This window comes from Leguminivora glycinivorella, chromosome Z, assembly GCF_023078275.1.
Source record: "Leguminivora glycinivorella isolate SPB_JAAS2020 chromosome Z, LegGlyc_1.1, whole genome shotgun sequence".
In the NCBI taxonomy this organism is placed as follows: domain Eukaryota; kingdom Metazoa; phylum Arthropoda; class Insecta; order Lepidoptera; family Tortricidae; genus Leguminivora; species Leguminivora glycinivorella.
The window spans coordinates 41,826,143-41,853,719 of NC_062998.1; the positions used below are offsets into that span (position 1 = coordinate 41,826,143).

Below are 27,577 nucleotides of genomic sequence, written 5' to 3' on the forward strand. Positions count from 1 at the left end.
GGACAAAACACGTGTTTCCGAGCTAGTGAGGGAAAAAAAACATAGACGAATTGAGAACCACCTTCCTTGAGCGATTTGAGGCGGCGGTTAAAAATACTACCATGAGTTCGTTGCGAGCGAGAGTATCACGAAAAATTACACACATGTATATGACTGTATAGTGAACACCCCAAGCGCTTACTTACAGAAAACAAAAAATATTTGGGTTCCTTTGTAGTATAGGTACAATACATTTTTTGTAAGTAACGTTCCCGCTTTAATAAAGTAGGTAGTACCAAGGACAATTTTATTTACTATATTGGTAGTACTATTGGGCGTAAAAAAGTGTCCTATATTTCTTATACCCGGAGGTTCAAAGTTAAATTGTAGTATTGTATTATTTAAAATACAAAAAAATACGAAGTATTATTTTCTTCGGTCCGGATATAACTTATTGACGGGGATTTAGGAACCTGTATAGACTTGTTTGTTTTACTTTCTTATCAATTGGCTAAAACTAATTATCAGTCACATGAGCATCATTTTCATTCACATACAATGATTATCTTGGTGTCTTATCTTTTTAATCCACATAATAAGTCTTCTAATATTTATTACTTTTATTATATAAATTCGTATTTGTCAATATACACGTGCCTAATGTACCTACCTATACACGGCCACGCTGATGCGTCGATGCAGGTATTTAGTATTTAATTAATCGTTTCAGTAGTTTCGGAGAAAATTGGCTGTGACAGACTCACGAGTGATCCTATAAGGGTTCCGTTTTTCCATTTTGAGGCACGGAACCCTAAAAACGATGTTCTTGGGGTTTCAAGATATAAACCTACTAGCTTTTGCCCGCGGCTTCGCTCGCGTTAGAAAGAGACAAAAAGTAGACTAAAACATCACGTCAATTCGTCGCTCCGTTTTGCCGTGAAAGACGGACAAACAAACAGACACACACACTTACCCATTTATAATATTAGTATGGATTATTCCCCTCAACATGGTCCTTCGAACCGTATGTGTGTGTCAGTGTGTCGTCCGTTTCAATGATCAATACTCTATTCGAAAAGATGATTCATCTTCCCCACTAGGAGGGTAGAAAAGTGCACTTTCTGCATTTTTTCATGTCTTCCTAACTGGTGTGAAAAGGAGTATCTTTTGTCACATAGTAGGAAAATAATATCCGCCTTGGGCGTTAACACTTGAATCCCTTACTACGCTCGGATTTAATTTAGAATTCATCGCTATGCCCAGGACTTGATTACAGAATCCTATGCTTCGTTCAAAATTTAATGTAAAGCCCTCGCCGAAAATATGTCATATTGCTCCCTTGTGACACAATCTAAGTCTAAGAGATGGAGGAGAGTGAGGAGATGAGACTGGGCGTCATACTAACAACATATTAAGGTTCATTATTTCGAAAACGTCATACAAATGTCGCCCAACTGTCCTATCTCTGTGTTGTCTGTGTTGATGACACATAGCCTATTCGAAAACCGTACCTGGAGTACCTAAATTGTGTTTAGCTCTATACCTTAGGCACTGGTCCCACCGCGAGCTAGTAAGCTATGAGCTATCGGCTATAAAAACGAACAAAATATAAGCACCCCCGTGCAAATAAAAGAGACACGGCGATTTTAATAGCTCACCGCTGGGCGAGTAACTATAAACATCGCGGTGTCTCTTTTATTTGCACGGGAGTGATTATCTTTTGTTCGTTTTTATAGCCGATAGCTCATAGTTTACTAGCTCGCGGTGGGACCAGTGCTTTACCTAGCTATTAAATTAACGTCATAATCATAAAAAATAGGGAACGCAATGACATGATTAGCTTTTATTGCTCAGCCATGATCGCGCTTAGTTTATATGTATATTTACACCGAAATCTTGCCAGATTATTTCGCTAATCCCTTCATATATAATTACCTGATATTTAACGATTATCTATTTTAAAACCGTATAAATATCGAAAATGGGGAAAGAAGATATCAAATCGATTGGACATCTGGTAAGTACAAATCCTCTCGAGATAATTAATTACATACTTAATACATATAATAATAATTATTACTATCTTTATATTTTTACTTGTATTAAAAGTGCTTAACTTCTGCACTAAATAAACTCGAATTATAGTTATTTGTTATACAAGGCGGCAAGTTGTATTATAACGCCGAGTGTGGAATTGAAAAACGAGCAAGTGAAAGGAGTCTATAGTTGAACCACGAGCGAAGCGAGTGGTTCGAGAATAGAACCCTGAACTTGCGAGTTTTTTTAACACGCGAGAAGTAAAATACATTTGCACCCGAGTGTAACACAAAACTTTTCCCCTCGCTATAGCGAGGAAACTACAACGCAAAAAATGCGTTTATCACTGCTTCCAGTAGTTCCACAGGTGGTAAATCATATACTAGATTCACCTACTTTTATCAATTTTAAAGCAGTTAATTTGACTTAATTCAAGGTAAAATTACTTTACCCACTAGTGGATAAAATGCGTATTTACCCGCTGGTATTAAAAGACAAAAAACGTGTTTCCGAGCTAGTGAGGGGAAAATACTTTTTTTCTCTAATTTTTCAAGCTGTTTGTATGCTTCTACAATGTTATTCTACTTTGCCCTCTCAGTATTCTATTTGAATGAATACATTAATAATAGTTACTGTAGTTAGTTAACTAATTTTACACTTGTAATAATTTGCAAAGGTTAGTGTAAGTAGACATGCGGTATCTAAGTTCAACGGATTTGACGAATATGTGGATTTTGCCTTAAATAACTATTCACGGTCTTACTTATTAGAGAAATTTGCCGCAGCGTGACTGAATTTGGAAACTGAGAAAATAAACTTATTTTATATCTGAGGGTAAGAGGGTCAATATTTATCAGTTTAAATGCAGCTATACTACGCCCGTTACAAATGTAGCTCAATGTTATTACCATTCACTATATTCCAGCTTAAACCATGAAAGTATTTGCCGTCTTCGCCGCCGTTCTGGCCCTCGCGGTCTCAGCGCCCACCACTCAATGGTCCCCGCAGGATCTGCTCGAGAGCTTGAGGCCGACTGCGACCGACGCTTCTGGCAACCCCCTTGTCCAGATCATCGTCAATATCAACTCCCCGGCCGCTGCCGTAAGTTTAATTCTCCTAATTATTTCTTCATGGCCAGGGTGTAAGGGCTAATTCCCCCGCGATTTTTAGGATAATCATTCACCCAAGCAATCAACGGATGCCAGACGCTTATTTCGTACGAAATCTGCCAAATAATCTGTCAAGATTTCATTCCACCCGAATGAGTCGATGAAGACTGTAGGTCACTGACTACTTAGGCCGTTTTCACATTATCCGATCCGATATCGGATGTCGGAAGGATTTCAACAGAAAAAATCCAAGATGGCGCCTGTAATGTATGGGATATCAATCCGACATCCGATATCGGATCGGATAATGTGAAAACGCACTTACACACCTAACTTCATCTACTTTCATACCAAATATTTTAGCGATTGTAGAGGAAATAAAACAACAGGCAAAACAATAATTCTAAAATGTTGGTAATAAGAAACTTTTTTCCTTTAGGAGACCCCCGTCGTTGTTGAGGAGCCCTCTCCTGTCATCATCGTGGACGAGGCCCCACCGGTCCCCGAGCCCGTGGTCATCGTTCCTGAGGTCCCCGTGCCCATCGAGATCGCCCCCACTCCTGTTGAGGTCGTCCCAGGTCCCACTCCCATTGAAATCGCCCCCGCTCCCCAGCCCATCGAAATCGCTCCCGCACCTACTCCAATCGAGATTGTTCCCGCTCCTACTCCCATTGAGATCGTTCCCGCTCCTACTCCCATTGAGATCGTTCCCGCTCCCCAGCCCATCGAGGTCGTCCCGGCCCCAACTCCTATTGAAATCATCCCCGCACCTTCTCCCATTGAGATCGCTCCCGCCCCTACTCCTATCGAGATCGTCCCCGCTCCTTCTCCCATAGAGATCGTCCCCGCACCTTCTCCCATTGAAATCGCTCCCGCCCCGACTCCTATCGAGATCGTCCCCGCTCCCTCTCCCATTGAGATCGCTCCCGCCCCTACTCCTATCGAGATCGTCCCTGCTCCATCGCCCATCGAGATAGTCCCTGCACCTTCTCCCATTGAAATCGCTCCCGCCCCGACTCCTATCGAGATCGTCCCCGCTCCCTCTCCCATCGAGATCGCTCCCGCTCCCACTCCCATCGAGATCGCTCCCGCCCCTACTCCTATCGAGATCGTCCCCGCTCCTTCTCCCATAGAGATCGTCCCCGCACCTTCTCCCATTGAAATCGCTCCCGCCCCGACTCCTATCGAGATCGTCCCCGCTCCCTCTCCCATTGAGATCGCTCCCGCCCCTACTCCTATCGAGATCGTCCCTGCTCCATCGCCCATCGAGATAGTCCCTGCACCTTCTCCCATTGAAATCGCTCCCGCCCCGACTCCTATCGAGATCGTCCCCGCTCCCTCTCCCATCGAGATCGCTCCCGCTCCCACTCCCATCGAGATCGCTCCCGCTCCCACTCCCATCGAGATCGCTCCCGCCCCTACTCCTATCGAGATCGTTCCCGCTCCCTCCCCGATTGAGATCATTCCCGCTCCCCAACCCATCGTCATTGACGCCTAAGTTATATGCAGCTGAAGTGTTATGGAATGTTAATGAAAAATTTACGCAGTTTATTGGCAGTATAGCTAAAGAGTTTTATGACAAAATAAATTTAATAACTTATACACCGAGTCATTAATATTGTTTTTTTATGTATTTACCCACCCATCATGGAAAGAGCGGCGTTCAACGTTAACCAAAAGGCGATTTAATGAGATTCAACTCATCGAGCCTGGTGTGCGCCAGCCTTTAGCTTTCACTTTCCGAACAGACTCTAATACTATCGAAAGCGAGAAAGAGTCCTTTTTTTCTCGCTCTCACTTACGAGGAAAAATTCCATTTGGCAATAAAAAAGGCGGCAAAATGTAGTGCTCATCGGCCAAATTGTCTTCGTAAAATACGTGCCATCCTAAACCTTAACATTAGCGTTATCATCTACGAGCCATGACACTTAAATATTGATTGAAAATGGAAAGGCGAAGGTTTAATTTCCATAGAAAAATTGAATTTTGCGCCATTTTTTAGTGCCATAATTTGGTTTTGAAAGATGATAAAATTGAAGAAGGTTAGGTTATTATCATGTCTTGTCTGTGGCACCGCACTTATGACGTGTTCGTTCAGTTCAGCCCAGTGTTGTCACATCTACCTATTTATAGGTAGATCTACCTATTTTGCCTCCCGTCTACCTGTCTACCTATTTCGGTCCTAAATCTACCTATTTTCTAAAATATTACTATTGTAGAAAATTCTCCATGCGTGTTACGAAATTAAGTTTTACCTGCAGCATTTTACTTAAATCGGAACGTGTTTAGTGAATAATCTGTGGCTGTCAGCTTGAAAATCTTGATGTTTGACAGTTTTGACACTGACAGCCTGGTAGTGACAGTGACAGTGTCATTTGACAATGACATGACACTGACACTTCTGACAGCCTGACAGTGGCAGCTCTCGGAGACGCTAGCTTGTGTTTAAAATATTTTAACAAAAACATGTATAAACACCATAAAGAACTCACCAAGTAAACCAATAATAGTATTTTATGCAACAGGCGTTTAAAGGGGGTCAAAAAAGACGAGTGGCGTGGGTAACAATTTGAGGCGAAGCCGAAAATTGTTATTAAGACGCCACGAGTATTTTTTGACTCAGTTAAACACCGTTGCATACAATACTTTTTCTACGACCATGCACTTAGTTTTTTACTGTTTTCTTGAATAACACACGAACGCGGTATCGTTATAACAATGCGTTGCCATGGTTACAGAGCCAAACAATGCGTTTTCAGTTTTTTCGATACTGCGCGCATGCGCCGAAAGCCGGCAGACGCTGGCTTTGGGAATAGACTTTTATGTAGGGTTTTAAAGATCTATGCACGACCCTGTAAATGACGAATAACAGTTCGGGAGTAGAAAAATATATTTTTAATAAAGTGTGGCTAATGAAATATTGCCCCAACTTTTGGCGGGAAATTCAAAAAATCTAGGGCTCCTACTATACCAAGTGTGACCAGCCCTAGTATTTTTTGAATTTCCCGCCAAAAGTTGGGGCAATATTTCATTAGCCACACTCTAGTTTAGAAGCATTTTTAATCATTAAAACTGGACTTACCTTAGATGGTATTAAAACAGGTAGATCTACCTATTTTTCGTTTCTAATTCTACCAGTTTCTACCTATTTTTTCACCCTGGTCTACCATTTTGTTCAAATTGTATGTGACAACACTGGTTCAGCCGCTTCTTGATTTGCATTATTTGCATTTGCACATACTGTTATTAATGCAGCTTGCAACTACTATACGTAGTTGAATAAGGAATCGATTTATTTTAAATCAAAATAGTCAAGTTGGGTTAATTTTTTTATTAACAAGTGCACATCGTCTTGATACAAACATGCGCTGTCATTTTTTTTGGAAGGTCTGTATATAGTAATTATAATACTTACCGGTTTAATTTTATTTCAATGTTATACTTTAAAACTTTTTACGAACTGAAGTACTTTGAATTAAAGTTTATTATTTTCATTAATACTCTAGCCGATAACAGTATAAATATAAAAATAGAATTACCACCGGTTTATCGCCGGCTTCGTTACACTTTACGATTTTAACAATTAAGTTATAGTTTTCTACTATGCCTGTGCAGGAACAACAGCTTTTATTTAATCTTTATTTTATTTTTGATCTTTCAGGTTTCTCTATCATTACTGCTAATATTGGCTCACATATCAGTACAAGCGAAAAAACAAAAGACATCAGTAATTACAGGAATAGATGAAATAAAAGAATTTAAAAAGTTACTTAGGACTAAAACAAATGTGTTGATATTGTTTGTAAACATAGTGAAGCAGTCTCAGAGTGTAACCGATGTGTTCAAGGAGACTGCGGATATGATGAAGGGTCAGGCGACATTAGTTATTGTTGACTGTAGTACTAGGTAAGTCTCATTTCACAAATACTTTATACCTTGGATTTCTAATCTACTTTCATTTTGGTGCCACGTGATTGACATGGGCATAGTGATTTATAACCAGTTGATAATAAATTCTCCTGTGTTCCTACCATGTGAAAATACAAATAGGTGAATCATTCCCATTTGCCTCTGCCTTAAGTATGTTAGTGGTCTTGTTGCCCGACAAGACATTGTACCCACCCGGGTACAAATGGGATTAAAGCTACATTGCATTTGCAACAAGTAATAGGGTAAAAGATTAAAATCCACTGATACCTGTAGTTGCTAATATTATGTAATGAATAAAATAATAGGCATGTCTCTGCATTTGTTATTTTCAGTGAAGGCAAGAAATTATGTAAAAAATTAAAAATATCTCCTGACAAACCTTACACTATAAAACATTATAAAGATGGAGAGTTCCATAAAGATTATGACCGAAGTGAATCAGTTAGTTCCATGACTAACTTCCTCCGGGACCCTACTGGAGACTTGCCATGGGAAGAAGACCCAGAGGCCACTGACATATACCATTTGCAAGATGGAGAGGTAAGTCTTTGTACATTTTAAGAAATCGTAAATATGTGTATGATGAAACATTTTCCGTGCATGTGGCCTATAATTTGGACATAAACTATTTTCTGGATTCATACTTGAATCCATGCTGAACTAAGTGGTAATTAATACCATGTTGCACCACTTGTTGTACAAATGAATAGCCAATATCTATGGAGCATAAAGTTTGCACAGCTGTTGTTGTTAAATGTAAACATGTTACTATGTAGTTAGGTACTGACATTATGTGCATATTTCGCGAATTTTGCTCCGCTTTTTGCTGTCTTGCCAAATACCAATATATGTATAATATATACTGAAATTGAGTTGACAATTCAGTGGTTGCTCCATTAACAGGGAAAGTGTATTTTAGGTATACATATAGCAAAAATATTTGTTTTTGAAAAAAATCACTAAGACCAAAAGTTGGGGAATAATACATAATTACATATTAATATTCAATGAAATTTTACAGAAATTAATAGGTTTATTAATTATTAGAAACCTGATGTAGCCACACTAGCCACTGGGGTCGACACTTTCTTAATACAATACATACTTTCATAACAAATAAATTATACATATTTTATGAACTTACAAATTGTAATAAGTATTTTGATCTTTTATTGAGTGACATAGAAATCCAAATATAAAAACAAAACAAATGCTTCTGGGATTCAAGGAGGTTAAACCACATTAGTGGTCTGCATGATGATAAGCAATCACCGTAGTCTATAGGAGCCTACCTCCGAGGATGTCATAATTAATTGAAGTCTTATCAATATTTTTTACGCTATGATGAATTGTGAAAATAACAAGCTTGCAACCTTCTCTGATTGTATACATATACATGTAGATTTGCGCAACGGGCGTGGAGAATGCGCGACGCGCGACCGCTGTAGCTAATTGACTGCCATTGTTTTAGCTGGGCTGAAGCGAAACCTTATTTAATGCTGATTAACGAACCGAAACATTTCACCGTTTGTATATGACGGCGGCCGATAGGCGGCCAGCGAAATTCCTAGGCATATCGTGAAACGTACAAGTCCTGTCCTTGAACGTAATAGAACGTTGTAGTTTGCCCTAATCTGCCTATCTTTTGTTTTATTTTTGTAACACGTTAACAGACACAAAATAAATCTCGACGTCTTCAAAAGTTAATCAAATTACTTTAATCAATATGCGACCTCATCTGCAGTATAAAGATACTCAGTGACCCATATATGGGCCATGGACTTTTGGAGCTAGTTTTGCTTGATCCAAATATGGAGCACTGGACTGCGAAAGTGTTAATATCGCTGAGTACCGCCAAAATTACACGAGACATAATAAAATAATCAATTTCAAAATCTCCTTTTTGTACTATAAATTTGTAATCTAAGTGTTATTCATTTTAGGCATTGGCGAAATTTTTGAAAAAAGGTGCAGCTGCCTACAAGAGATGTTTGATAATGTTCTACGCCCCTTGGTGTGGCTACTGCAAGAGCATGAAACCAGACTACGTGTCGGCGGCCGGAGATTTGAGGGTAATTTATTTACTAATAACTTGCTCAGCTGATGCACAGTATAATAAAGAGTACTATCGTACAGTATGGCCACTGCCGCTCCCCGCTGAAAGTACCGCCCACCCCTTCTCGGTTACCTCACAGTTACCGCTTGTCAAAAACGTGAACAGTCGACCTGTCATATCTCACGCATACAAGCATAGTACGCGTTCACCTACACGAAGGGCCTTAACTAAAGCAGAAACGGCGTGTTTGGGAGGATCCATTTTTAAGTAATCGACTGCAAGAGAGCGATTATTATGTGCTGTTTTGTGAACGAATCAAAATTTTTTAAATTTTATAAATGCCTCGATATCGATTCCAACAGTGTTTGATTGTTCCGCCATTATTGTTACTGTCCGCTCACACTCGTAGATAATAAACTACTACAAATGATAGGATTAAACTAAAGTGGGTAGAAATGAATTTTGCTGACGAAGGTACAGCATATCTAGACGCGGCGAACTCGCTACGAAATCGTTGCGCGCTCGCGGCAAGGTCGCGACGCACTCGCTGCGAATTGGTAACGGGCTCGCGACGAACTCGCTGCGCGCTCGCTTTGCTTTCGCCTCGCTTGTAAATCGCAAGTGTGATAAGGCCCTTAGAATGTGTGCTAAAGAAAGCGCTTCTTTGATATATTTGATCGCCAGTGTCCGAGATGTGGCTGATGTGATGATAAGTCAAGTTCCAACATAGAGTAAGTACGCTATTTTGATAAATCCTGGGCGGGTATCATATTGAAACCTGCCGAATTCTACGTCAGACGACGAGGCAACGAAGCCTCGACGTTACGTCGTCACCTAAATCTAATTAATCTTTGTATTTTTGTTAGGTATGTATTTTTAGTTACACAGTGCTTTGGTTCTTACTGTTGCTGTGTAAACATATTTGAATAAAATAAATAAATAAATTAAAGAGAGTTATAATACGCTGAGACAAGCTCTACGCGCCCTGAGACTCCTGAGTCATGTCAGCTTTCGCCAACGCTAAGTTCGCGGATATTTAGCTTCACTCCATTCTAATATCATTCTGTCTAATACTAGCTATTATATGTATATTTAAGATAACCAAAAGGATATCGTCCAGTTTATTGACCTGAGTGCTATTAAACAACTGTACTTTTAGAGCGTGGGCTCAAATAACCGTTACTTCCGACGCCTTAACAAAAAAGTAAAAACCTTTGTAACAATATGTCGCCTCTTTGTGTTTTTGGATATGAAAAAACTAGTTTACTTCAGAGTGTTCAGACTACCCTTTTCCTAATAATAGTACAGTTAGAAATATGGCTACGTTTCTATATTTCGAACACAAGTTGAGGGATCGTCGTTTATTAAGGGGTGGAGGGAAAGCATGGCGACTGACTTGCGATGGAATTAGGTTTCCTTTTTTCTTAAACATGCAAAAAAACAAAACAATTTCTCCTCACAAACGCTCACGCAAACCGTGCTATGAAACCCTAAGAACTATCTATAAATAAATGTTATATGACAGCCTTAGCGGTAAGCTCAAGAAGGCTTGTGATGTGGGTACTCACTGCAGTGGCGGAGCGTCGATACAACTCGATTCCCAACGGGTTCCCTAAAATTCTCTAGTATCTGTACTATCTGTAGAAGTCCATACAAAACAGATTCCAAAAACCCCTCCGGCTTTAACAACGAAAATTTTCACGCCCCGCCGCTGGTACTCAGACAACGATATACACAATATACAAATACTTATATACATAGAAAACATCCATGACTCAGGAACAAATGTATGTGCTCATCAAACAAACAAATGCCCTCGGATTCGAACTCAGCACCGCAGCAGGCCACTACCGACTAGGCCAAACCAGTCGTCAAATCTATAATGTGATGTGTTTTAGGGTGAAGCTCTGCTGGCAGCGATCGACGTGGCCAAACCCGGCAACGCCAAGATCAGACAACTGTACAATATCACCGGTTTCCCCACCTTGCTGTATTATGAGTAAGCCGAATGTAGAATTTCTAGACATTTAATAATGTGGCCAATTATGTAAAGCAACCTAATTTACAGTCTTAAACTAATGACATCATACTTAGCATAACATTTTATGAATTTAATTATGTTTAAATATCAGCAGACATCGTGTTTTGTACATACGAGTATACCATCTGTGTACATACTACATAAGTTTGTTATTTAAATTATTAATTGCAACTATTAACGCTTTCTTGCGCGCTAAATGTCCATATACCTACGTATTTCTATTATGTCTGGCGCAGCGCGCACGAAAAACATAATTTGGAGCATAGAGTAATAGAAACAGAGAGAGCCTCACTGAAGACCGGCTGTGACCCAACAATGGCAGACATTTTTTTTAACTTTTTTTATGGCTTTGTGGCGGAACACTCAAGCCAGCAATGGCAGACGGTTTGCGATGTGCAAACACGATTTAAAATCAAAATAATGATGATTCAGGTCAAGAGAAAATCAATTCTTCATTTAAATTATCAAAAATTAATTATTTTTCAGAACAGATGGTGTTTTTTTTTATCAAGTGGTTCAAATAACAGGTCGAAATCGGAAGCTCATCTGTACTGAAAAACGTTTACGTGCGAAAAGGAAAAGACTTGTAATATATTACAAGAAATATATTGTTTTTAACTATAAAATAATGACTCACTGCACCGTGTGCAAACACTATTTAACAAAAATACTGGTCACACTCTTGTTTTGCAGTTTGTTGGTTTATGATTATGAACATTAATGAATATCGTGATTTTACGTATAATAACGTGATAATGTATTAATTAACGCATGAATAGTTACTCCGTATTTTTTTTTCTTTCGATTGTTGTAATTTTTACACAGTTTGATAACGCATGTAGGCATATTTTCTTAATTTTCTGGAGATGTTTTCGCCACGGGCGCCTCGATCCGACTGACGGGAGATTAGTGGATGAGGTCATAGACAAAGCTATCAATGTGGATGATGGAATCACAGGTTTTTCTTCGGAGTTATCCGTCCATAGAATTGTAGGTTCATTTGGAGATGAGATGATCAATTCAGAGATCTCTAGAATTATTTAGTAAGCCCTTAAAGTGCATTACATACGCATTCAATTCCATCTACACACAAAAAAAATCTGAACACGATCTTATGATCATGATAATACGGTCATGTTTAGATTTTTTTTATTTCCAGTCACCGTCCTTGACATCGACAAAAAAAACAACAAAAAAAGGCTACATAAATATTTGACACGTTCTTATGGCTCTAAAAATAAAATTGTGCAGATCTTTTGGCTGGATTCTTTTTGTGCGATGTTATTGCCGGTGACTATGATTTTAGATGTAACTGACGCGACTGTACACAGAAATTGACTAAAGAATTATCTGACAATCAGGAAGGGCCACTTGAAGTTCCCTTACAACGGCGAGAACAAGAGGCAGGCGATCGTGGACTTTATGAGGGATCCCACGTCGCTGCTCAAACAGAAGAAAGCCGAGCCAGCTGCCGACGAGAGCTGGTCTCAGGACTCTGATGTTGTACACCTGACAGGTCGGTCGATTGGCTTAAATACTTGTTTCATCAGACCCGCACTTTAAATGTGCTATTGCACGCAGGCGGAGCGTGAGTTATAGAAAAATCGTTCTTCAAGGGAATAATGAAATTTCTTGTACCGTACTTAATTTTTTTACATCTATTTACATATTTTTTACATTGCGAGTGTGATGAAAAACATCGTGTGTAACTCGGGGAGTATGAATATGAATATTACTAACAGCAAGCCGTCGCGAATTAACTTACTCTCGTCAGTTAGTAATATTCAACTTCCTCCCCTTGTTGCACAATGTACTATTTCATCACATTTGCTGTTTAAAGGTCTCATTGTGTCTACGTGTACTGACGAATAATGTACCATTTTATTCCCAAGGGAGTAATGGATTTAGTTTTAAAAATTAATACAATCCGTACAATACAGGCAAAGGATGTTTCAATCAGCCAAGGATTTTTTTGCACAATTAAAATTTGACTATAATTTTTTTTCTCTGTGTTTTCCTCTCAAATGTGATGAAAAATATAGTTTGTAACTCAGGAGGTAAGGATTTTGTAAACTCGAGTCTATAACTCTCTCCAGCCTGCGGCTGTCGCGAGTTATAACACTCGTTAAAAAAATCCCCCTTGCCTCCCTTGTTGCACAATATACTATTAATTCTTTAGGTTGGATCGACGCATATACATTTCTACTTTCCGCATGGAGCGTTCACTCAGGCCTTACACTAGGTCACACCTCGGACACTGGCGATCAAATATATGAAAGAGGCGCGTTCCTAGCACACAGTCTAAGCTCGTGTAGCCTCGTGTAGGTGAACGCGTACTATGCTTGTATGAGTGAGATATGACAGGTCGACTGTTCGCGTTTTTGACAGGCGGTAACTGTGAGGTAACCGAGAGGGGGTGGGTGGCACTTTCAGCGGGGATAGGGAATGCAATTACCGGTCGTTTTTCAAAACCGGTAATTTACCGACATAGCGTCGCCAAAACCGGTAAACCGGTAATTTCCCGGTTTTCATTTTATTTCATGAAAAGTCAATATTTTCCGTCAAAATCGATAATTAAGTAGTTTTTTTAGTAGTGTTCATTAAACTACCACTTTCACAAGACAAATATGATTAATGAAATCTTGAAAAAAGCAAGTTTTAGTACTTAGGTACAAAAAATAAATACATTTTAGATGCTAAATCTTACAATTAGCACTCATCTTCGATAAAATCAACTAAGACACTAGAAATCATCACATATCATTCATATAAGTATCACGTATTTGTAATTGCGTAAAGGACAACTACAGGACCCTGGTTCTTATATCCCACCAGAAAAGTGCTGTGTTACACAGCAGGTTATGTCACATCCTGGATTGGCAGATCCCGCAAAAACAAGCAAGTTTCGTCAAGGGCAAAGGTGCAAACAGATCCTAAATATACGTCCATTGATAGAGATGGCTTATGAATTCAGTACTTCGATGATCCTCTGCTTCATCGACTATAGCAAAGCCTTTGACTGCATCGTTTTGTCATCAAGCATTTGGTAGCTTTCATTCATTTGAAACTCCGTTGAAAAAGGAAACTGGATTGGCAGAGAAACTTCGAGCCGTTTTACTTTTGTAAAATGTGTTGATAAAATTACCCGTCACCTGCCTACGGTGAATATGTCATCAGAAGAGCCTGCGGAAGCTGGGAGGGAAGAATCATTGGTGCGCACCAAAATAACGAATCTTCGATAGGCAGATAACACCAATTTTCTGGCCGCCAATGAAGCGGAAATAGTTGACAGCACTGGTAAAATGGAACGCATCAGTCTGGAAACGCATCTCAAGATTAACCATAGTAAAAACCAAGCTCATGGTGGTGGATTGTGGTAGGTAGATACAACACACAGATGCACTTAGGCCAGTAACAGTAGATGACTTCATATACTTCGGCGTAAACATCGACAATACCGGTTCTTCTGAAAAAAAATCAGAATACGCATAGGAATGGCCAAAAGAGTCACAGCTACAAGGATTATCTCCATAATTCTTGGTTCCTGAGAACCGCATGTCTCTATAAAAACCAAAACCGGATTGGTTTACGCTCTAGACTTCTCCATTTTCATCTACGGAGCTGAGACTTGGAGTCTGAAAAAGGCTGCAACCGCATTGACGCTTCCGAGATGTGGTGCCAGATGAAGATTTTGCAAATACCCTGAATTGCCTTCCGTACAAATGTGTCTATCTTACGCGAATTAAAAATCAACACCAGGCTATCAACCATCTGTTTACGTAGAATTTTAGAGTTTTTGGAGGGCAAAAGGTCACAACCTTGAGAAACTAATCATTACTGGCAAGGTTGATGGCTAACGATCCAGAGGTCGCAAGATGGACAGATGAGATCCCTTTCACCCTCTACACCCAACTTCAGAACCGGAACAGAAATTCAGAATAAAACTGATTCTATTGGGACTTCACGACCCTCAGCAATGAAGATACCAATGCGAGGAGGAGGGGGGTCTTATCTTAAAAGCTAATCAAATATTTATATAACAATGAGTGAATTAATGGTGTAAATTTGGAGTTTATAAAACCCACTGTGGATAGTGATTGTCCACAGTCCACACTTGTTGGTTTTATAGAAATCAGTTTTTTTATCTTGGAATCGACAATGCAGGCAACAATGCACGGACTCTAGCCGCTGCAAGAACTCATGCCTGATGATGGGTCTCCATATGACACGAAACATGTCGGCAGACATGCTTAGGTACGTTTATGACGACAACCCTTCATCTCTCTCGCGCGTATTGATGTCGACGTATTACAGTGAGTAAGCTATAACAGACATGTTTTCAATACCACAATATAGCATAGCAATTACACAAAAAATAAACGTTTTCGTGGAGAAAACGAATTCTTGCTAAATAAAGTGTTTACCAGAAGTATCTATAAGTGTTTATTTACGAAGAAATTGCGACAGAAGTGCTTTTTGTAGTAATTTTTAAGTAAATTTAAATTTCGGTAAAAAACCGGTTTTTGAATATATTTACCGGTAATTTACCGAAGCCAAATTTGGCAAATTACCGGTAAACCGGTAAACCGGTTTACCGGTTTGCATTCCCTAAGCGGGGAGCAGGAGTGGCCATACTGTACGATAGTACTCTTTATTATACTGTGCTTAGTGTGTTTTTTTAAACCCCCCACGTAAAAACGACGGGGTGTTATAAGTTTGACGTGTCTGTCTGTCTGTCTGTGTGAGTGTCTGTCTGTGGCATCGTAGCTCCAGCCCGCTCCGCTGCGCGCCCCGCCGAACGTTCCGCACGGAGCGTTCACGCAGCCTTACACTTAGGTTGTGTTTTTAACCTCCGACGCAAAAACGACGAGGTGTTATAAGTTTGACGTGTCTGTCTGTCTGTCTGTGTGAGTGTCTGTCTGTGGCATCGTAGCTCCCGAACGAGGGAACTGATTTAGATTTAGTTTTTTTGTTTGAAAGTTGAGTTTGTCGGGAGTGTTCTTAGACTTTGCCATGTTTCATGAAAATCGGTCCACAGTGTAAGGGGGATTTTATGGTTAGGTTATATATTATGGTACTAAAAATTACAAAATAATACTCAAATACATTATAAAAAACCTAATCTAAGGTGCACCAGCAGCCCGGCAAAGCTCTTGCTGCCGACCTGTAGAGATAGTAAGGGTTTAAGGTTAGTCTTAGACATCCTTCAGCATCTGACCATTGATTCGACCGCCTACTTATAGCGTGAGTCCCAACCAAGTCCCAATTACTGCAGCTACTAACAAGTTAAGAGGTTAGCAGCTAAAGTAAAAAAGTAAAAAGTAAAAATCGTTTATTGTTGCACATAAACACAAAGTCATTTGTTGCAAAAGATAGGTAAAATTTACATCCATTTGTGCATATCCTAATTATTGTTAACACAAGTTTCCAGGGGTCCCCGCACTAGGCTAGGCCTGTACCGCGGGAGACCTGTATTGCATTTATATGTCATGAAAGTTAGAAAAACAAGTTAGCTATATAATTAAAGTACAGTGTAAACAATGATTAAACATTGATTCTGTTGCCTAAAGTATTACAGTTTACAGAAGTTATTTTATACTATGGTTATAATTAAGTTATTACTAAATTACCTATTGAAGTAAGTTTTCAGTTTCATGGAAGTCTGTTGACAGTAGTTAGAAAATTAGAAAAACACAGTAACTATATAATTAAAAGTACAGTGTGAACAGTTATTAAACATTGATTCTGTTGCCCAAAATATTACAGTTTGCAGAAGTTATTTTATAGTATGGTTATAGTTAAAATTATTGTTAAATTACCTATTGAAGTAAGCTGTAGTAGAGGTTAGATTTGTGCGGTCTGGAAAGGGATATAAAATTTATCCTTCAATTAATTTGATATCAAACAGAGACATCTGCTAACGATGATATGAATTACCAAGATAAAAACTTACCCATGTGGTGATGTTTTCTCCCGTGGGTGCTGTAGAAGTCGACGGTCACTGCATTATCAATTTATCACAGTATATTTTTCTTTCAATTCAACCTCTTCATTTCTAAGAGTAGCACTGCCTACCCTGTTTATGTACATTGTATTAAAAGTTTAAAATTACACCACACACCACCACAGTTTCTTATACTCAATTTGTTATCCGCATCTTGTTGAATTCAAGACTGCAAGACAAGACAATAGATTGTATTTGTCATAATCATGTCCAAATCATGTCATAATAGATATGTCTATGTTATAGACATAGAAGAAAATGTTTTACGCAGAATCTAGATAACCTTATGTCATCCTTTACACGCTCATAAAGCTTACCATATAATGAAAGAGACATATACTCTAACTTCACCAGTACCGGGTTTCGGCCATCTATGCTGGTCTATGGAATATGGCCTATTGTCAGAAAATGCTGGCACTTTATATTCTAGTTGCTGACAACTGACATGTTGTGACCAGATTATATTCTCTTTGGTTGTGACAGTTTTTTGTAAAAATGTTTACTAATTTTCCTTTTAAATCGTGCTGTGCTTATTATATGGTAAACTGGGGCATGCATTTATAAAAATACCTAGTTAAATATACGATTAAGTTGCTGAGATGTGTGCTTCAACTGCAAGAATGGTATTGCTAAGCATAGGTAAGGTACAATTTGCTAGTTTCCAAGGTTTTGTCTTCTTCTGAATGGTTATCGCTTGTCGCTCAAGGCACCACTTGTTAAAGGTCAATTTAATTTTGTCATAATTATTCTGAAAGTATAAAGTCGAAATATTAGACGAGTAAAGTTGACGAAATGTAGGTAATTCGAGCCGATTTTTAACCGTCGCCTCAAATCTCTCAAGGAAGGACGGTTCTCAATTCGTCTGTATGTTTTTATTTTTATTTTTTTAATGTTTGTTCCACGATATCTCCGTCGTTACTGGACCGATTTTGAATTTTTTTTAATTGAATGTATATGCATACAGATTGGTCCCATTTTTCTCAGAACCCAGTTCTGATGATGGGATCCTGGAGAAATCGATGGAACTCCTCAAATCTGAAAGGCACACATATGGTGATTTTTGTGTTTTTTAAGGATCAGCATGCATTTACGTACGGAACAGTGACATTTGGTGCAGTGGAACTGCTGATGAAGATCAGAACGGTACTCCTTAAATCTGAATCGCACACTTATAGGGACTTTGGTATTTTTATAAGAATAGCATACATTTAAGTTCAGAACAGTGACATTTATTTATGTTTCTTAAGAATATTGAGTTTTCAAGTCAAATTTTGTCAAGCTTCGATTTCTTATAATCGGATTCATGAGGAATTGAGGAAACTCCTCAAACCTTAACGGTATACGATAATTAATTTGTGTTGCCATCAGAGCATTTCTTTTTTTTTGCCACTTTTATGAAGTGTGATATTTTTGAAAAAAAAAATGCTATTTCTACTCAGAATTACTAGCTTTTTCAATCCTAGTAGTTAAAAAATTGTCCCATACGATTTTTTCTTATTTTGTTGCCATTTTCCATACATGTTGTATGGGGTAACAAAAGAGGAAAGTAACAAAAATGTATGGAAATTCTGGGACACTTTTTGTCTCCCAGTGAGATTGAAAGTACTCGTGATTCTGAGTATAATTGACCTAAAATTCCCTAAAACAAACAAATTTTTTTTATTGGCAAAAAATAAAGAAATGCTCATCAAATCATCATCATCCTCCTTGGCCTCCTTGCGTTATCCCGGCATTTGCCCCGGCTCACGGGAGCCTGGGGTCCGCTTTGATAACGAATCCCAAGATTTGGCGTAGGCACTAGTTTTACGAAAGCGATTGCCATCTGACCTTCCAACCCGGAGGGTAACTAGACCTTATTAGGATTAGTCCGGTTTCCTCACGATGTTTTCCTTCACCGAAAAGCGACTGGTAAATATCAAATGACAAATGTGTTGCCATCAAATAATTAAAGTATTAAAAGCAGCTTTAAAAAATACCTACACATTTCTACATAATCCAACATTCGCAAGTAGCTTTCATCAGAACCCCAAAGGCGGCGGTTTTTTTTTCTTAAAAATTATGATGTTTGAACTTTTTCGAGAGGTCGGTTCACTTTATATTTTCTCAACTTTACCTTATTTATTTTATTTATTTACGTTATCATAAATGTTATTTATGATGCTTTAGCTGTGTGGTGACGGGTTAAGAATTTCACCACCCCCTTTCTTCCCGGGGGTGTCGTAGAAGTCGACTGTTAGATATGGGTTAAATTGTGGCATCGGCGAGAGGCTGGCAATCTGTCACTGCAATGTCACAATTTGTATTTCTTTCAACCCCTTTTTTGCCAAGAGTGGCACTGAAACTTAGTAGTTCATGTGCTCTGCCTTTATGGGGTACAGGCGTGATTATATGTATGTATGTATTTATGAGAGTTTGCACATGTCTGATAGGGTAGCCCTGGTAGAACGAAGCGGTTGGATCAATGTTCCAATAATTATAACTTTAATTTAGGACCCATTTATGAGTGTTCGTGCATAATCTAGAGCCGTTATAGGACTAATCAAACCTTTAATATTGTGGATGAATAGGAGTATATGGAACAGGAAAACATTTTCTGAATACTTTTTGTAATAATTTCTGGTTGGTTGCAGAGGCCAACTTCAAGTCCGTATTGGCGGCGGCGGAGCACGCATTGGTCGTGTTCTACGCACCGTGGTGCGGCCATTGCAAACGCATCAAACCAGAGTTCGAGAAGGCTGCCACTAAGATAAAGTCAGAAAAGGTAGGTGCAATGAAGTCAAATTCAACGGAAATTATAAGGTAAACACTAAACAAACATGACAGATTTTGCAGGCTTCTATTCTTTCTTGCATTATCCTGGCGTATTATCGCAAGTCAGTCTGAGGTGCGCAGTTTTTGCAGGCTTCGTAAAGAACTAGTCGTGCGCACAGCGTGCAACGCCAAGTGTTATGGTGTTCGCCATTGATGTTACTGGTGTCTCCTTTACGACAATTATCATTAGGAATAAATTCATAAACAGACAATTTTATTATACAAATCGTAATAAAATTTGGAATAAAAGTCAATTAATTGGTCGAGTCAAACCATAAATCTACGATAACGCTTCGGCCGTGATCTTGGCATGTAAGTGACGTTTATGGGCATTTTCAGAATTTGCCCAGTGACAGCGAGTTCATTTTTGTTAACGACTTAAGCTAATTGGGGGGTCCCAAATTCTGAAAATGCCCTTATATCTATCGTAAAATTCGTAAAGCTATACTCGGAGTTAAGTTTTCGTGTTAACCTGGGTCCTTCGAATGTGCAAGTGCCCTAAATGTTTGAAAGTTCATCGTTACTTAAGAAGTCATTAATTTTCACAATCACTTTACAGATTAACGGCATCCTGGCCGCCGTGGACGCGACGAAGCAGCCTGAGCTAGCGTCGGCCTTCGGCGTCAAGGGCTACCCGACGCTCAAGTACTTCAAACGCGGCGAGTTCAAGTACGACGCTGGGCACGCGCGCCAGGAGGAACAGATTATTAGCTTTATCAAGGTAACGTTTCCAGAACCGTTCTCAGACGAATGACGCTACCACGGAGCCGCGATGCGTTTACCAGTCGTAAAGCTATACATACCTGTATACAGAAGTACTTCCACCGTGCAGAGTTCAAGTATGACGCTGGACATACACCCCAGGAGAAACAGATCATTAACTTTATTAGGGTAACGTTTCCAGAACCATTTTCAGCCTTGGAATTTTGAGACGAGAGACGCTTTGTCTGTCATTTTCTCGACCACAGTCTTTTTCAACCTGTGGGTAAAGTGTCGCCCGCAAAGCAATACAGACTAAGACGGTCTCGCGATTATAATACGCATTTAGAGCGATGCGTCGTGAAGAAGTCTGTAGATTTTTGTGGGAATTAGCTATGTCGGATAAACTTTAGTCCATACAATAAGTATAACCATTCACCGAGGGTTTCGGCACTAAGGGCCAGTTGCATCAAACCGTCTGTCACCGTTAAAGCGTTCGTTAAATTTTATTGTATAGGAAGTTCCATAGACGTCTGCTGCGTGACGATGTCTGTCAAATGTGATTGATGCAACTGGCCCTTAAAAAGACTCGGAAGTTTCTGTTTTAAGCAGAATATTTACTGTAAGATATACGTATACGTGTGTAATGTAACATCGGACTAACATCTATCATACTGTCGATATACGTGCAGGACCCGAAGGAGCCGCCGCCGCCACCGGCGCCCGAGCGGCCCTGGACCGAGGAAGAGTCTCCCGTGCGTCACCTAGACGCCTCCACCTTCCGGACCACGCTGCGGAAGGTCAAGCATGCCATCGTCATGTTCTACGCTCCATGTAAGTTAGATATAACTCCGTATGAGATAACTAGGATACCTGGTATGGTAGAGGCGTCGGTGACGGCGTTACTAGGGTAACATACGTAGCAGCCTGTGGCCGTGGGCCGAAGAGGAGTCTCCCGTGCGTCACCTAGACGCCTCCACCTTCCGGACCACGCTGAGGAAGGGCAAGCATGCCATCGTCATGTTCTACGCTCCATGTAAGTTAGATATAACTCCGTATGAGATAACTAGGATACCTGGTATGGTAGAGGCGTCGGTGACGGCGTTACTAGGGTAACATACGTAGCAGCCTGTGGCCGTGGGCCGAAGAGGAGTCTCCCGTGCGTCATCTGGATGCCTCCACCTTCCGGACCACGCTGAGGAAGGGCAAGCATGCCATCGTCATGTTCTACGCTCCATGTAAGTTAAGATATTACGTATGAGATAACTAGGATACCTGGCCCAGTAGCCGAATGGCATTTCTGCGACGCGAAACGAAATCGAAACGCCACAGAAAGGTAGTTTGGCTTCTGTCGCGCCAATACGCAAGAGCGATAGAGATAGAGCATTTGTGCATTCGGCTTCGCACACTGGCATAGTAGAGGCGTTGGTGACGGCGTTACTAGGGTAACATTAGTAGCAGCTGGTGGCTCGACGACATCGACGCCTCCACCTTCCGGACCACGCTCGAAGATCGCGAATCGTTTATCATATCACATCGTTATGTTCTACAGTCCATGTAACTATTTATACTATGGTGTTTTTATATTTGTAAATAAGGAAAAGCACGAACGAATCATAATTACAAGCATAAATACAAAATTTTCAAGTATGTCACCATAGAAAAATGACTTAATGTTTTGTTTTAATGAAAATTTGGCATTTTAACACATATCAAGCTAAGAATACGGGCCAAATTGTCAAAACTGAGGTTCAAAAGTTTTAAGCCTGTGTCAAGAGATGGCAGTCTATGCACTGTGATTACACATTTTACTTCGACAGTAACTCTCTATAAATAAATAAATATTGGGGACACCTTACACAGATCAACTTAGCAACCCAAACTAAGCAAAGCTTGTAATATGGATGCTAAGCGACGATAGATAAATACATACTTATATACATAGGAAAACATCCATGACTCAGTAACAAATATCTGTGCTCATCACACAAATAAATGCCCTTACCGGGATTCGAACCCAGGACCGCGGCTCACCGACTAAGCCAGACCGGTCGAAATACTCGATCCTCTTTACTTTTACACAGGGTGCGGGCACTGCAAGAGCACAAAGCCCGAGTTCGTGAAGGCGGCCACGCGGTTCGCGGACGAGCTGATGGTCCTGTTCGGCGCCGTGGACTGCACGGCCGAGGCCAAGCTGTGCGGCGAGCACGGCGTGCGCGGGTACCCCACGCTCAAGTACTACAGCCACTTCGACCGCCGCGTGCTGGACTACACGGCCGGCCGGCAGGTACACCACATACACTAAGACCTGATTTAGACGGCGTGCGAACTCCCATGCGATTTTAGATACATTACGGGCTGTTGAGGGTACATATAGAACTTTTGCAAAATAAACACAAGTGCAGTGATATACACGCAAATAGCTGCTAGTGTATCAATGTAATAAAACTCGTATGCGAGTTCTCGTACCGTCTAAATGGGCCCTTACACAATTGGACAGTTCATGTACTGTACCTATAAGAAGTATTCTTTAAATAATCGATGGAATCAAATTAATTTTCCCACCCTCCCACCGCAAAAATAAAAATAAATACGCAAATAAATATAACAACCCACCACCAAAAATACAAAACTCGACACGTGTTTCGCCTCTCTACGAGGCATCCTCAGGAGCTGATGTTGACGGTCCGAAGTCCCGCAACTGACAGTCAGTTGCGGGACTTCGGACCGTAATTATAACAGGTTAGCACTGATTGACTTGCACGTTATCTATTCGCGGATTAGCAAAGGAAAGTTCTAGTTTACGAAGTATTCTTTGCTACCTATTTACATTTATTTACATTAAATATAACAAGATCATACCATCCCATACATTAAAATGCGACCGCCTACGAACGCGCTTACACTCCACCACACATAGAACGCGCCACAAAAAACCTTGTTGCCACCGATTATTTGTAGATTGGCATTAAGTATCAATTCCAAGCCGTAAATCTATGTCAAAAGTGACACTTAACGCCATCTACAAGTATAATCGAAAGCTACAAGACATTTTTTTGTGGCGCCATCTATGTGTGGTGGAGTGTAAGCGCGGTCTTAGGCGGTCGCATTTTAATGTATGGGATGGTATGATCTTGTTATATTTAATTTATGCTATTTATCAACTGTCATGCTGGGAATGCAAGAAAAAACTAAAAAACTTTTTACAAAACCTCAATTATTATGAAACATCCTCCTTGCGTTATCCCGGCATTTTCCACGGCTCATGGGAGCCTGGGGTCCTTGACAACTAATCCCAAGATTTGGCGTAGGCACTAGTTTTTACGAAAGCGACTACCATCTGACCTTCCAACCCGACGGGTAACTAGGCCTTATTGGAATTAGTCCGGTTTCCTCACGATGTTTTCCTTCACCGAAAAGCGACTGGCAAATATCAAATGACATTTCGAACATAAGTTTCGAAAAACTCATTGGTACGAGCCGGGGTTCGAACCCGCGACCTCCGGATCGTAAGTCGCACGCTCTTACCGCTAGGCCACCAGCGCTTCAGCACTGAGTTACTATTTGAATTATATTGCATTAGTGAAACATATTTAATGTTTCACTAATTATTCATAAATATTAAACTATTACTTCCTGAAAACGTAAAGGCGCTGTAATAAAATTTTATTTAATGTTAATTATAACAATTACTAAGTATACTTAATTTTACTAAACTTCTAAACTGATGTGTCTATTAGATATAAGTAGAACATAAAATTCACTATGTTCCGAGGTGGGCGTAAATAGCTGCGACACAATTTATACTAATGCAGCTGATTACGAACAATTTTGTTACTAAATGTATGTTATGTTAAATAAAAATCTTTAAAGTATAAACTGAAATAGATGCCATACACTAAAGAAAAACTGATCAAGCCCACTCATGGCGAAGCCGGGAATCGAACCCGGGTCTCCAGCTATCGCGGCTGACGTGCTAAACCGCTACACCACTCCTTGCACTTGCTTGCACTTCCTATATGAATCCTTAGTAGTGTTAATACTTAAAAAAAAATCAAAACATATTTAATAAAATAATAATTATAAAGAAATGGGCATTTGGTGTTGGCGGTAGAGTAATTGTGGCTGCCCGTTCACTGAAAAGATAGTCAAGTATGTCAAGAGACAAATTGAGCGTACGGATCACTCGGATCGTTTTTACCGTCTTTGATATAATTATACTCTATCGAATCCTCGCTCTCGTTTTGTTTAGTTTATATTTAGTGTGCTAAATGTAAACTACTCTTATCTTGTAAGTACTCTTACATTACACATATTAAATTTAAATAAAACACACATACTGAGTTCCTGATATTTAGTACAATTTGAAACATATTTAGTGCCGGTTGCACCAAACCGTCTGTCACCGTTAAAGCATTCGTTAAATTTTATTGTATGGGAAGTTCCATAGACCTCAGCTGCGTGACGATGTGTCTGTTAAATGTGGTTGATGCAACTGGCCCTTAATCTCGGTATTGCCATCAAACTTAATGTTGTTATATCGCAGGAGGCGGACTTCGTGTCGTACATCCACACGGCGATGGGCGAGACGGCGCAGAAGGCGGCCGCGTCTCCGCAGGCGGCCGGCTTCGGCGGCAGCGTCACGCTCTCCTTCGACGCTGACTTCGAGGCCACCATAGGTAGCAGCAAACCCGTCTTCGTCATGTTCCACGCCATATGTGAGTTACCTGTACTAAGACTTTTATTGTTAGATAGACGAGTCTCTCTCCTTCGAGGCCACCATAGGTAGCAGCAAATCCGTCTTCGTCATGTTCCACGCCATATGTAAGTTAATCGAACTGCATCTTACATTACAAGATGGAATTATCACGCTAAGCGTTTACATTTTTTATCGCTGAAGTGATGAAATCCGCCCGGAGACGTTATGTGTTCAATAAATTGACAAAAAGTACGTTGTTGTTCCTGTTTACTTCGGCCATCCATATTCGCCACATTTGACGATACGAAAAATTACTTCAGCTTTCCTTGTTGAGAAAACTTTTTTCTTCCAGGGTGCGATCATTGCGTCGCCGCGAAACCGACTTTCAGTAAACTAGCGACGGCTCTCAAAACGGAAAACTCCCCGGTGACAGCGATAGCGGTGGAGGCCGACAAGAACCCGAAGGCCGTGGACGTGGCCGGCATCCAGACGCTGCCCACCTTCAAGATGTTCGCCAACGGCAAGCTCCTCGCCGACTACGAAGGCGACCGCTCCCTCGACGACTTGCTCAAGTTCTGCAAGACTCATGCCAATGTAAAGGACGAGTTGTGATCGTTGTGGTATTACACTCTATTTGTACTGCGAGTCATGCTGCAGTACCACGTCGATCAGTACTATTCCATATACTTATTCATACTTAACAACATTTCGTCGCTGATGAGCGATGAGACCATTTGGGTACTCGCTTTCCTAGTGAATGAGCTCCTCTAACTGGTTTTAGTTTTAGAAATTTTAACACAGATTGCATATCGATTTTTCATGTTACAGTAACTCCGGTTGGATCTTTACCTGACTTTTTCGTAAACGCGTCAATGTGAAGTTCTGGAGTGAGGTAAATTTTATTGTAATGACGTAAGATCGATTTTTGACCTCAACTTATTCATTTTACATGACATCAACAAAACCCGCATTAGAGTAGAGATTACAAAATTCCCATCATACAGGGTCGAATTACGTGATCATTTTACCCTGTTAATGTCGTTGTTTTTCTTATAGTATTATATAGTACGACTATGTACCAAAATCAATGCCCATTTAATATTGAGTCGTAATTAGTTAATAAACAACAGTCGTATATCACAATATATGTACGTAGTTTGGCCTGATACATGTATTTAGAAGTTATTTTTATCTATCAGTATGCCTATTGGTTGTATACCTAATGGTAGGTAGGTATGTTTTATAGTACAAGTTATCAGAATATTATTTTAAATAAGTATAGCAGTTTTAATTAGTCATGCTTTAAACTGTTCTAAGAGACTTTTTCTAAAAGTAATGTTCTCTGTGCGTATATAGGTACATATGTAGACTATGTAGTAACTTTATATCAAGACAATGCTGGCGAAAAGGTTAAGTACCTACAAGTACAGTCTGGCTAACAACTCTTTGTTTTGCTGTTTTCTCACACATATTGATGTGACGGCACTACGATGTTGCCAATTTTTAATTTCTGCTCTTTTTAGCCAGACTGTAAGACAGCTGATGTTGATGCTAATACAGGGTGAAATTGTGAAGGACCATCAGCCATACTTTGCATAGTGACTTTTGAAGTCACAATGAACAACTGAAATTGCGAAAAATAATTGGCTGTTGCATACATTCCGACTGACATGAGCCGCTTATTTCTTTGAAACAGCCACTTTTTTGCGATTTCAGCATTGGTTCCATAATAAAAGTTGTTAATTATGAATAGAATAAAATAGAAACACTTTATCGACAAACTGACTTTATTTCAAAAGTCACTATTGAAAGTATGGCTGCAGGGTTAGCACGTGATTGGCGCAAGAGTCTTATGTCGTTAATACAATTAGAAGAGGACGTGTGATCTATTTCGCGGCTACATACTCTCGCACCAATCATGTGCTAACTCTGCTGGTCCCTTTAATTTCACCCTATGTTAATAAATTGATATCACCCATAGAATGAACGCTGCGACACTAGCTTATCGATTCGTTCAAGGAAAAGTTTGTAAAGAACTGTCGGACCTGTTGAATGCTGGGATAGAACGAACCACAGAAAATCCATGTTGCGGAAATGAAGATAGTACGGACATCAGGCGTAATAAGACTTGATAAAATATGAGACACGTACATCAAACGTATTTCCGACCGATAAGCTTATATGTATGGTCACGTGATGAAATTTCCATTGT

General features: G+C 39.9%; 2 protein-coding genes across 2 annotated transcripts; both read left to right on the forward strand.

The window, feature by feature from the left end:
• The first annotated feature begins 2,941 nt into the window (after positions 1-2,941).
• On the forward strand, positions 2,942-4,737 carry LOC125241020 (extensin-like). The gene is made up of 2 exons (XM_048149288.1): positions 2,942-3,117; positions 3,565-4,737. The coding sequence occupies exons 1-2, from the start codon at positions 2,950-2,952 to the stop codon at positions 4,621-4,623; spliced, it is 1,227 nt and encodes a 408-aa protein (XP_048005245.1). The 5' UTR covers positions 2,942-2,949; the 3' UTR covers positions 4,624-4,737.
• Positions 4,738-6,329: 1,592 nt separating this feature from the next.
• On the forward strand, positions 6,330-27,142 carry LOC125240993 (protein disulfide-isomerase A5). The gene is made up of 12 exons (XM_048149243.1): positions 6,330-6,512; positions 6,787-7,031; positions 7,388-7,595; positions 8,999-9,127; positions 11,010-11,110; positions 12,514-12,668; positions 19,787-19,917; positions 20,527-20,688; positions 21,359-21,500; positions 22,751-22,953; positions 25,213-25,384; positions 25,718-27,142. The coding sequence occupies exons 1-12, from the start codon at positions 6,489-6,491 to the stop codon at positions 25,975-25,977; spliced, it is 1,932 nt and encodes a 643-aa protein (XP_048005200.1). The 5' UTR covers positions 6,330-6,488; the 3' UTR covers positions 25,978-27,142.
• The last annotated feature ends 435 nt before the right edge of the window (positions 27,143-27,577 follow it).

Bases quoted from the DNA above. Each gene is read 5' to 3' on its own strand.
- LOC125241020 (XM_048149288.1), top strand. From the start codon at position 2,950: ATGAAAGTATTTGCCGTCTTCGCCGCCGTTCTGGCCCTCGCGGTCTCA. The intron at 3,118-3,564 runs GTAAGTTTAATT...TTTTTCCTTTAG, and splicing joins TCAACTCCCCGGCCGCTGCC to GAGACCCCCGTCGTTGTTGA.
- LOC125240993 (XM_048149243.1), top strand. From the start codon at position 6,489: ATGCGCTGTCATTTTTTTTGGAAG. The intron at 20,689-21,358 runs GTAACGTTTCCA...ATATACGTGCAG, and splicing joins AGATTATTAGCTTTATCAAG to GACCCGAAGGAGCCGCCGCC. The intron at 21,501-22,750 runs GTAAGTTAGATA...ACTTTTACACAG, and splicing joins CGTCATGTTCTACGCTCCAT to GGTGCGGGCACTGCAAGAGC.